The following is a 12,516-nucleotide window of genomic DNA, read 5'->3' as shown; positions in this document are numbered from 1 at the left end:
GGTTCCAGTATTATTTTAGTAGCCTGAAGGGATAAGGTTTCTGTCCTACCTTCATTTTTTTGGGGAAGCAGCAGTCACAGTTGAGACATTTAATCCCACTTAATCACAACTGGGACATTTAAAAGCCTAGCTCAACTCCGTTGATTTTGAGTTAATTCATGGACAAAACTAACCCTTTCTTCAAAAGGGGGTTTCAAATATCTTCTTGCAAACTATATTATGAGAGTTTAGTACAGGTCGTGTAATAGTCAGGAACTCTGGGCTGCCAAAAATAGCCAGGACATGCTGCAGATCTCTGCAGAAACAGGTGATTTTGAGCCGAAGCGCATATGAGGTGAAAAGATTGGTATGTGCGTCTTTAGAAATCTGTTCTGGACCTTCAGGTACGGCTGTTAGTGAGCCTGCGTGTTTCTGCCTACCCTGCTGTCTGCAGATACATGTTATAAGGGCTGTAGACAAGCAAGAAAAAGGCTCCTATGTGACCATGTCTTTTTAACAGGGAAACTATTTTCTAGGTGACTGCCTAAGCTTATTGCCTGTCAGTCACCTCAGTTATCGGGTAATACCAAGGGGCAGCTCATGGTCTCTCAAGGTATCATTGCTCAACAGTAATTCTCCTTTAGCCTCTGATTTTCCCATTCTTCAAGAAGTAATTCAGCTAGATTCTTTTCTTCCTTGGCTCATGCCACCTGGGTGGAGTCTGCAGTTAGGCAAAAGGAGTTTCAAGAAAAACAAATGCATTCAAAACAGGGTAAGACTTCAAATATGTGGCCAGGTAAAGCAAACCTGGAACCCACCAGCTGCTGTTCCCTGATTGCTCTTTTTCAAGAGAATATTCACTGATTTTAAACAAAGTAATCACATCCAAAGTGACCTATAAATAGCCGCAAGTACTGCCTTTAAGAGATAAGCCCCTTCACCACGCTTTATCCTGCCGCAAGCTGCAGCTCTCATTGCAGCCGCTGCTGCCCAGCCCTGCCGGTGTCCCCACAACTGTGGGGCAATGTGGGGTGAACTCCGCAAAGCTCCATTGCAGATGCAAAGGGAGGATCTGCCCAGCCCTTGTACTGGCTTAAGTTTTTTAAGAACCACTTCCCTACCAGGGACAGCCAACACAGGTGCTGCATGGAAGTCGGGATTGTCACTTCACTGCACCTGTCCCAGCTGTAACAGAACAAATCTGGCTTTGGTTTGCCTCAAGGGCTTTAAACCATATTTTGATACTAGTACTACAGCACAGGAATTATCCTATTACACTGAAGAGATTACTTGATATGCCTGTCGCTGCCAGCTATTGCAAGTGTAATGACCCAGATTCCTTATGAACAGCCAGCAGACAAATTAGTTGCAGCCACATGCACCTGTTTGCTCTCCTATAACTAACTGTCTGCATAGTCAGTAAGTTTTTTGCACAGCTACTCAGGCAGGTTAGTCAGAGGTTTCTATTCCACCAGTGACCTGAGCTGGGGAGAAAAGCTGTTAGAGGATTCCCCACATGCCTGCACTGATGGTAATTACGTAAGGGAGAAGCAGGCACAGGCCAGTTACCTGTAAAGAACAGCAGCCTGGAGGAGGGGGAAACACAAGAGCCTTTCAAATGATTATGTTTTTCCCCATGGTTTATTTGAGCCTCTGACATACCAGAAGAGCTTGCCCATTAGTGACCTCCTTGGTGAAATGCATGACATGCTTGACACACCAGCCACTGGGAAACCTGTCCTGCTCTCGGACAGCAAAACTGAGGAGAATGAGTGTGAGGATGCTTAGTCCAAGGGGCTCAGCAACCAAACGTGTTTCCACAGGAGCTCTGATAAAATGAGATGCCTTGCAAAATATTGGATACAGTTTTGCTACCAGAACATGCAAGGCAAGAGAGGGAAGGAAGGTGGATGAAAATACCTCAGCTCTGCTTATTCATTCAGGTGAGGGTCTTTACCATTCTTTTCTGCATTTTCTGAATAATCCTGCCACGAAGGCCTAGGACACATCTAGATATACTTAGGTACCTACTCCCACTGAATGCAGTCAGTGTTCAGTGCACAGACTCCCTATAGAGCACACAAGGATCCAAACCAGCACACTCATCTCAGTGCTCACAACCACTTTCGGCTAGGGCACAGGGCAGGCTGAACATGGATGTGTCAGTGGGTGACATGCAAAAATAACCCTGGGAACAGACACAGGCCTTTCCCCTCTCAGGTAAGTGCTTTTACCATTCATCTATGGAGCCAAGCTCGCTCCTGTGAACAGAAAATTTTTGGTCCCAGGAGCATTGCGTGTCCTCCTGCACAGTGGCCCAGCTTCAACTGTGCGAGGGCGAAGGGAAGTCTCCACTCACTCCACTCTCTCTTCGTAGTTACATCACTTTTCTGGGAAGCAGAAGATGAATTGCCCAAGGAGGCAGAGAGCTGAACCTGGGTGCTTAATTTCCATTGAAAGTGCACCGATTTCGAGGCCAGGAGTTTTGCAAAGAGCAGTGGCGATCTGTAGAGACCTACATAAGAAATGGGCTAGAAACACCTACCATAGCTTACACTAAGCTTGCTAGATGGTGCAAACCTGGGTTGCAACACAGACTATAGCCTCTCCCTGCCAAAATACCCAATGAGCCAGACTCCTTCCCACTTCATCCCTGATATTGCATGTTCAGACACCACTGCCTTAAACAATTATTAAAAAACACTCAAGAAAAGTGGACTCAGAGGTCTAAAAGAGAGCAATGTTTGCAACTGGTTTTGTGAGGGCCTTGCTCTTGCCCAGGTAGGTTAAATAGGGTCCGTGGACTATTGGATGGCGCAGTACTTAGTTCTTTGCCACAGATCTGTTCAGTGCTGCCAACAGTTGTGCTGCACTGGGATGTGCAAGAGCACAACTCTTAGGTGTTTGGGGAGCTCTCTGGTCAGTAGGAGAGTGCCTAAAGAACAGAGGCACTTGGGAGGGCAGGAAGCCACTGAGAGGATGTTTTTTAAGTCATGGTTTTAGATCCAGGTATTGAAATTATTCCCATGTCTTCCCCTTGAGGCTTATTACCCTTTATTGGATGCAGCCCCCAGTACTCAAACACTTAATACACGGGCACAGAAGAAGCCTGAAGGCAGACTGTTACCCCCATGACGTGATTAAAAACTCCTATTCAGCAGTTTTGTACAGCACGAGGAAGCAAGTGGACTAAGAGATGCAATGTTGTGTCAGCCAGGAGGAGAGTTCAATGCATAGTTAATGCTGGCTCTTGTCAGAGGTGAGAGCACCAGAGGCTGCACATCAGCCTGCACATCATTAGAGGCTTTCTGTTTGTTTATACAAGATAAACGATCGCAAAGCAGTCTGAGAAAGTTGGTCTACGATTTCCTCAGGTATGCCACTGCCCAAACTGCTTGGCCAGACTGTCATTTGGCAGAGATTTTATTGTCTAAAATCAGGGATATACAATGGCTGGACAACAGCTGCATTCTGCCAGACCTCAAGGCCTAATCCAGAAAGCCCCCAAAATGGGCTGCAGCCAAAAGCACATGTGGACAGTGAGACATCTGGACAAGCAGAGCCCTGCGCTCATCCCGATGAGCAATGCCCCTCGCTGTCTTCGTCCTAAAACTGTCACAATTCTATCCAAAGGGGAATCGGCTTAAAGCACTAGTGTTAAACTATTAGTCCTTTATTGTAAAATTAATCCCTCATTTAAACTCCAATCCCTCCAAAACCCTGCTTCCAAGCCTTCCTTCTTGTTACCTCTAGTCCTTTTCTTTTAATAAAAAAGGCAGCATATCTCTGAGAGCCACAGCTCATTTCCATCTCCAGATGTACAAACATCACTTTAAGCCAGTTCGTATGTCATAAATGAAGAACTGATGGGTTTTATCAAAAACAAACATAAGCACACATACACACACATGCTCACACACAAAACAAAACAGAAATAACACAGCGGGGGGACAGGAATGCCAATCTCTGAGTTAAAAGGCCATTTGAGGCCTCAGAAAGTTCACTTTGTTCCTTGTTAACAGTTAATAAAATTTTATCCTCAGCTATTACTACATTAAAATAACTTTTGTGCTCAAGCACATTGTTTAAGGAAACAATACTCCAGTGTCATAATTAGCTTAAATCAAGCATGAATTAGAAATACTATAAAAATGGCAACTTGTACAATATCATTACAGGTTATTTTAATTATGTGCAGCTCTTTTAAAAAATAAGAGCAATTTGATACAAAATAGTGGTTTTGTTTTTTTTCATGTATCCTTACCTTACATACGGAAACGTGACATACTGAGGGGAAAAATGTGGGGAAATTCTCAAACAGAAATTTCTGCCCATTCAGATTAAGCATAAAATGTTAAAGTATGAAAACTTCTAATGAAATAGAAAATCTCAGAAAAAAATCCTGATCAGAAGTTGTGAGGCTGAATTAAACCTAAAAATTAAACCCAGAAGCAAACAACTCTTCATTTACTTTATTGACTGAGTCTTTAGGAACAGGATTTTCCTTACATCTTGATGACTAGAAACTTGATTTCTAATGAAACTGTGATTTTTATAACCACATGACTCCTGGAGCTGGAGCTTTATGGAGAAAACTATGAAATATCACAAGTCAAGATAAAATTAATGGTGCCTGTAATTAATCTCTAACATTGGGAAATCATTTTGTAGGATCTTTTCTCTCCCTTTCTTTCTTTTCTTTCTTTCTTTTCTTTCTTTCTTTCTTTCTTTCTTTCTTTCTTTCTTTCTTTCTTTCTTTCTTTCTTTCTTTCTTTCTTTCTTTCTTTCTTTCTTTCTTTCTTTCTTTCTTTCTTTCTCTCTTTCTCTCTCTCTTTCTCTCTCTCTCTCTCTCTTTCCCTCTCTCTTTCCCTCTTTCTCTTTCTTTCTCTCTTTTTTCTTTCTCTCTTTCTCTCTCTCTTTCTTTCTCTCTTTCTCTCTTTCTTTCTCTCATTCTCTCTTTCTTTCTCTCTTTCTCTTTCTCTCTTTCTCTCTTTCTTTCTCTCTTTCATTCTCTCTTTCTTTCTCTTTCTCTCTTTCTTTCTCTCTTTCTCTTTTTCTTTCTCTCTCTCTTTCTCTCTCTCTTTCTCTCTTTCTCTCTTTCTTTCTCTCTCTTTCTCTCTTTCTTTCTCTCTCTCTTTCTCTCTCTCTTTCTCGCCTTCCTTCCTTCCTTCTCTCTTTCTTTCTCTCTTTCTCTCTCTCTTTCTCTCTCTCTCTCTTTCTCTCTTTCTCTCTCTCTTTCTAAATGGCTCTCCTGTATTCTTGACTACATTGGAGTCTGTCAGACAAAGGACTGCGAGATGCCGAGCGGAGGACAGAGGGGGGCCCCCAGGGTGCTGCCACTTTGATTCTCACCTGGGGGAACCACTCTGACCATAGTGACAGCCCTTGTGCTTCCCAAAAAAACCATGAGCCCTACAGCTTCAGAAAGACTGCCTTGCAAGGTCTCCCTTCCACAGCACGCCTCTTCCTAAGGGTGAAAGAAGGAGTTTTAGAGCCCTTATCAGGTGTGACCATGCCATTTGGGTGGCTGAGGCACAGGAGAAGGCTTTAGAGATGCTGTTTCAGTTGTGCAGGTGCATGCCTAGCGTTAGCTACCCGGCCCCCTGTCACCCGAGTCAGCCTCTCATAAGCCACAGAATCATAGAACCACAGAATTGTTTTGGTTGAAAAAGACCTTTAAGATCATTGAGTCCAACCATTAACCTAACACTGTCATGGGGCAGGGCTTTAGCTTTCCTGACAGCCACTTCTGCCCCAAACACTGTAAATCTTCCCCTACTGCTCATGGCACCACTTTCAAAGTGACTTGTTACCCCATTATCCTCTTCCCTCCCTTCTGCAGCCTTCAAGGGAACCCCCTCCCACCCACACTGTGACACCTGCATTTGAAATGGCAGGAGGCTGGGACAGTATCTGGCCATGATACCTCCTGTACTGGGTTTGAGCCCGTCCCTCCCAACCCCACCACTGCTGGTGGTGTGTAACTGCTTCAGAGGCAAAACCCCATGTTGATCATACGTGCAAGGCACACACAGAAACTGGTACATGCACAGTATAGCAGCCTGTGTCTCTCAAAGCCCCTCAGATTCAGCCACAAGGCGCCACCTCTCTCCCGCCATACCAGGGCTGTGCCCTGCGGCGGGGTGGCCCCAGGCCGTGCCCCATGAGCCACCAGCAATGGCACCATCGATGGCCCAGGCTGTGGTGGGCCCGGCCATGGGTCCCTCTCCTCTGCCTGACAGGTTCTGCTGTGGGGACTGATGGGGACAGACACCCTGGCAAGGGGGTGGCCTCAGATGGGTGGGTGCCGTCCCCGCTCCACGCTTCCAACAAATGCTGTCATGGTGCCCAGGGGGCTGCGTAAGAGCAACACCTGCCTCCGCCTTGATGGCCAAGGGGTCCATACCTGCCCATAAAGGCCTCGTCCTGCGAGGTAAATAAAATGCTGTAAATAAAATGCTGGTAAATAAAATGCTGTGGGGCACAACAGGGCGGCAGGCGCTCCCTCGCGATGCCCCCGTACCATACTGAGGTGCTGAGCCTCACCAACCAAACACGCCTTGCGGAGATTAATTTGCTAGGCGAAATTATTTGCTACCATGGAAACGAGTTAAGAATGAGCAAAATGATTACAACTGAAATACCTACTTAACAAGTTAGTTACTTGCAATGAACTTTTATTCCCTTCCTCCCTGCAATCAGATTTGCCCGAAACACCAAATACTCATCTTCCCTGTGCAAAAGAGACAGTTAAGGCCTTCTGGCAATTTGCATTTATTAAAGTCTCTATTTTCATCTTCATCTAGTCACATAGCTTGGATCATCCACATGTCTTCTGACTAAAACCCTGAGAACACAATGTCCAAGACTTCAGGAACACTCTGTATTTGACTAGCGCCAAGTGGAATGTATTACTAGATTACACATATGATCTTCGTTATCTGGGATATTTAGCATTTGGCACGGGACCCCTAGAAGATAACATGCCAGAATTACTTACTGTGCGTTGGGAGAAGGAAGAGCAGCCTCTCTGTGAATGGCATAATACTGCTTCCGTGTATAGAAGGGAAAAAACACCTTGGAAATTTCTGAAATCCTCAGTTTTACCTGTAACTTCTTTGGCCATAAAATCCAAATAATAAAATCAGGTGGGGATGACTTTTTAGGTACTTCCTTTTCAGGATCTTCAAAGATTTGTTCATAAAGCCTTTTTAAAATTATGGGTTTTTTTAATAAAAACCAGCCCCTGCTTCTAGCTTACACCAAAGTAACATCATAAACACGCTTCACACTGTAATAAAGAGTAGTTTCATTACCAATATTTTAACACCTTTAGTGTGTAGAGACACATATCTATAAATGGTCACGCAGACTCAGAAATTGTGAAATTATCTTAATAAGTTTCAGCACATAAAAATATCACTTTCAAAGATCTGGTGAGGCACACATTAGGAAAGGGGAAGCTGCCAGCAACTGCAGCCCAGAATTTGGCTGTCCCTGCGAAATATCTGAGATGTGAGCAGAAGTCCACCAACGCAGAGCAGAAACTTGGTAGCCTGGGCTTTGTCGCATGTGAAAATTGTTTTGAGGGAAAGAAGAACACAGGCTGAAAATTTGGCTTGAAACAAGTCTTTATTATTCTATATTGATTATTTTGAGTTGACAAGACCTGATGCTTAAATACAGGCCTCAGAGATTTCTGTTTCAAGCCCATAATTTGTGCTGTACTGAAGTATATCGTTAAGTAATTTGTGGGGTTTTCATTAAAGGACACCTAGAAAAAGTAAGAGGAAAATTACAACTGCAAAACAGGTCCAGGGCCAAATATAACTAACCCAGATCCTTCACTGATTTCATACACATTCATGGAGTTACGATCAAACTTATTTTTCCTGCATCTGAGTATCAGCCAAGAAAAATATCAAAAGCTTACTTTTCCAAAGTATTTCTAGAATAACTTTGCTCAAAGTGCTTCCAAAGAGGACATCTGACGATGTGAAACAGTCCTTACATGCCTATTCATCGTATTTTGTGAGGAAAGAGAAACTGTGCAGAAAAAAGGAAGAGAAGCAAGAACAGGAAGTAATGAATAGTCTGCATATTTTCATCTCTTGGAGGTAAATGCCCAAATTCCACCATAATATCTGTACTGTTTACTATGTTCCTCTGCTGCCTGGAGTTACAGTCGAGCGAGGCAGGGATTACAGCATGGTTGCACACCTGTGCACCGCTGTGCCATACAGCCATCCCGGAATTCTTCAGTAGGACAAATATCTTGTAACTCCTTTTATATGACTAACATGGCAAGGCAAGATTTGTAAGGAAGGCTTAACTTTTGTTAAACCAAATGATATAGCTAGAGAAAAAGAAGACAAGCTTTTAAGCACACAAGACTTTCAGATTTGCTTTTCTTTGAGGACTGAAGAAGAGGACAACGGCACAAACAAGTTAGATCATCTTGCCTCACAAACTCACGCCATCCCAGCTACAGCAATGCTACCATTAAAAACCTTAATCCCCTGAATGCTAAATAGCCATCTCCAGATGTCACAATGGTTTCTCTGAATAAATACCATTAATAAACTTTAAAATGCCCCAAATTAAGTCTGTCCAAAGTCGGTGCCACCACATTTTATGGAAGTGCCCTGTATATAAACCCAGGACACCTGACATATAAAGTGGTATAAAAATACAAACTGACTTGTTCTTCTAAGTATTTCCTGCCCTTTTAAACTTCGCACTTGTTCATTAATTTCAACAAATATTGAGGTGAGCCAGCTGCTGAGGTGAGAAGATTCATATAAATCCCTCACAGATGTTTGCTAACCTCAGATAGGGACTTTATTATCTACGAGTCATTAATCAACCATTAACAAGTAAGTGTTATGCAGTCCAAGTATTAAGGTTCACTGCCAGAGGAGAATAATGCATTTTGCAGGCTGGCTGTGTCTCCAAGAAAGGGATCTAAGAGCTAAGATAGGTCTGAGTTAGAACATTTGGAGGAGATTAGAAAACATACGAAGCAATTTTGTTGCTCTTCAGCTTGCCTTAAGAGAAAGCACTTCACAAGAGTTAAGCATTTACACAACAAACCAAGTGGAAAGTTCAAACTCATCCATCAGTTTGGTGATGAAGAGGAATGTGTTTTGCACAGCTAAACAAGGAAGTCAGGCATAGGTGAGAATTACTGCTCCTGTGAGCAATAATAAACACCATCCAAAGTGTTACCCTCTAACTGATAGATTTTGAAGCTACAAAATCAACTGCTTTGCCTCCAGAGTACTTAGACTTCATCCAATACCTCTCACTATGGCCACAGACTTCAGAACAACAGGAGCAGCTAAATTGCTTCGTATTACTGGCAGAGGACAGACATGGCTGAAGCACCATCCATCAGTCATGAAAGTGGCAGGGTCTGTCAGGCAGGCAAAGCATTGCCCTTGCTGCAGAACAAGGCAACATTCTCCCCTCTTCAGTCCTCTCCACCACAAAGTTTCTGCCAGCTGGCCTTCCAAAACAATCCTCCCACATGCCAGATCTGGAAATACTTCTGATCTGGGCTATACAAGCAAGACATATTTACACTTAAGAAAGCGTAGAATTCTTGGGTGAAAATGTACATGCTGAGTATTATCCCACTCAGTGTCCCTCCATCTATGACCAATTTCTGATACTTACAGAGCATGCAATAAAACAAACAAAAAATAGAAGTGGAATTGAAGAAAAACATTCATGTCTGAACCCTAGTAGGCAAATGACATAAGACTGAAATCTAAGCATCAAATATAGTTCATTCTCTTAATATCAAGGAGCAAGTCTTGAGGCAGCTTAAAAGGAAGACATTATGGAGACATATGTGTATAAACTTCAGGAAAGCCGAAAGTCCAAGGGCTGAGAGATCCCATCTTTTGCTCCCTGTATTCTCCAGTTATCATTACTCCCCATAGTAATAGTCCATCTCTAATTTTGCAACCTCAGTTATGAACTTGTCATCAATGCCCGAAAGGTGGTATCACAATTATGAACGTAGCTACAAATACAATGAAGACATAGTAGTAAATGAAGAATAAATATGGTAATACCGACAATCTAAACAAATTCAGTATTCTTATGGAGGAGTTACAAAATACCCATTCATGTTATTTTGAAGACCTGGAATCAAAGTCAGAGAGAGGACACAGAAGAAATTTTACAGACAGAACCAGAATACATGTTGCTGGCTCTCAGTCCTAGGCTCAGGCCACTAGACTACACAAAAAAAGGTGCAAACGCCTTTAGGAATTCATTTCTAAGTTTCCTCTTTTATGTCATAGCCAGCAAAAAGACCTGCAAGTAGTTTCAACTCATTTTCCTTTCCTATTTTGTAACTCTGATGTTTTCCCAGAATACTTTCACAGCTCTTTGAAATACTGTGGAATTCTCCATGATGACAAATATGAAACCAGGTATTAGTTAGATCAAACACAAAAAGCTTTCCAAAGCTCACACACTGATTACTTAACACACCACAGAGGAGGAAAAAATACTCCTCACAAACCCATACTTTAATTTCCCTCAATAATGTTTCTTCGTAAAGAGCTCTACACAGCTGGAAGCGTTAACAGCCTACCAGATGGTTCCCTTCTTGATAAACACTTATGTTTTGTAAGTTTAAAGTCTAATGAACTGCAGTGCAGGAAGACAAAAGTTATATATGCAGTGTGGCTCAAATGGCAGGTCAGGGGCTGGGGCTGGACACTGGACAAGCTCCACAGAAGTGCCCATTTCTATGGTAGATTTACGTAGGGGTAGGGAGAGAGGAGGAAAGGCTGATCCTGGCAGAAGATGAGACCAAAAAATGCTGAGTGCTTCACAACCACAGGCACCCACACACACAGCCCTGCAAGCTGCCAGTGCTGGATGGGAGAAGGCTGTGACCACCAGATCCTGGCCCACAGCATTGTCCTAAACTAGCAGGTGCTTCCAGAGCCCTGGAGAGCCTGTCCCATGCAGTGGTCCATGACAGAAACACAGCTCAAATTAAACTGTACAATCCCACAAGAACGACTCCTGAGTGATGCCTGGTCCTGCATAAGTGTACAAGGCAGAAAGCAGGAAATGTTCATCTTCTTCTGCCCCTACCATCTCTCCAGCAGGCAATCATAGTCAGCCACAAATTAATGAGCACCGAGCAGCCCAAGTGTTGCATGCCCGGTCGCACACTGGGGAGCAGCTCTGCTTGCCCAGTTGGGTATAAACAGCTTAGTGTGGCAGCACCGAGGAAATCCCCTTCAGGGGATCAGCCGGCATCTGGGCTGGGTCTATCAGATCTTTCAGCAGGCTTTATGGTTGTGCAGCCTGAATTGTGGTTGACAACCAGGTGTGGACAAGTAGCTCTAAAACATTTCAAATTTTGGGCTGAGAAACTGCAAAACAGTACAGCCAGCAAAGCTCACTGACTCACCTTGAGACTGATCGAGATCTGTTAAGTGCTTTGACAAAGATCAAAGATGGTGCAGACTGACGTCTTTGGGCCAAACTCTTCATTTTCTGATTGGAAAGAGACACAAAATGAAATCATAGGTGAGATTCAGAACAATAACTGCATACATTCAGAGTTGGCACAGCCAGACTCCAATTTCAGACCATAGGAAAAAGGCTGAGTTATTGTCATGAGCAAACCTGGAGGGGGAAAATCATTGTAAAATAGTACATATTGAGAAAAACGGGAGCACGGCCAGAAAGACAGTGATAAAGAAAAGCTGATGATTAGTGTCTATAGGTAGGTACCTGAGGTACACTGCACACATGAACTAAACCCCTAGAGCTTGTCCTCAACCACTTTTTGTCCCTGAATAATCTATTGTACTTTAAATTTATCAAATATCCAGGTGGTGGTTCAAATTTCAAATGCTTGATACATTTCTGTGTCAGGTCTGACATTTACCATAAATTAAGGTTTGGATTCTACCTACCTAACCTTATGTGCTATTAATACATTGGGCTATCTTTTTCTTCCAAATCCTTAGAGATGAGGGCATTTTCTTTCCCTACTAATCTAGGTGGAGCATTACATCATGTCTCTCAGCAGACAATTATGATTTTTTTTTCATTTCTGATTATGTATGGGACAAAATAGGAAAGTGAGAGGCAGGGCAGATCTTAGCACAGAACCAGGCAGGGAATGGGAAGAAGGAGACACTCAAAGACGGAGAACGCAGCAGGAAAAAAAAAAAAAATGTCAGCAGCTATCAAGGGAGCATGGATTCCCATTGAGTGCAGTTGAATACTACAATCAAAATACTGTGCAAATAAACAACGCTTTTTCCCAGAGGCATAAATCCTCAAAAGCACCCACAGGAGACAGAAACACACATTTCCCTGCACACAAATGTATTCACCACCGCATCCTCTCCCTGCTGCAGCCAGAAGCAGGACTCAGGAGTCCTGGCCCTCACTTCGGAGCTGCTCTCTAGAACCGGTTGTGCAGCTTGCGGCCAGGGTGCATGACCCCTGCTCTCACTGAGCCTCTGCCAGAAGGGTGGTTGTTACCTTATT

At 43.3% G+C, this 12,516-nt stretch overlaps 1 protein-coding gene across 1 annotated transcript in view; it reads right to left on the bottom strand.

Annotated features, from left to right (window-relative positions):
• Positions 1–12,516, bottom strand: part of ARHGAP20 (Rho GTPase activating protein 20) — a 62,587-nt gene that overhangs the window by 41,055 nt on the left and 9,016 nt on the right. The window contains exon 3 of the mRNA XM_065647327.1: positions 11,423–11,508. Coding sequence (XP_065503399.1) covers positions 11,423–11,508 — 86 coding nt within the window. The remainder of the gene's footprint in view (positions 1–11,422; positions 11,509–12,516) is intronic.

This window comes from Caloenas nicobarica, chromosome 1 (genome assembly GCF_036013445.1).
Source record: "Caloenas nicobarica isolate bCalNic1 chromosome 1, bCalNic1.hap1, whole genome shotgun sequence".
NCBI lineage: Eukaryota > Metazoa > Chordata > Aves > Columbiformes > Columbidae > Caloenas > Caloenas nicobarica.
This window is presented reverse-complemented; position numbering and strand designations above follow the sequence as displayed.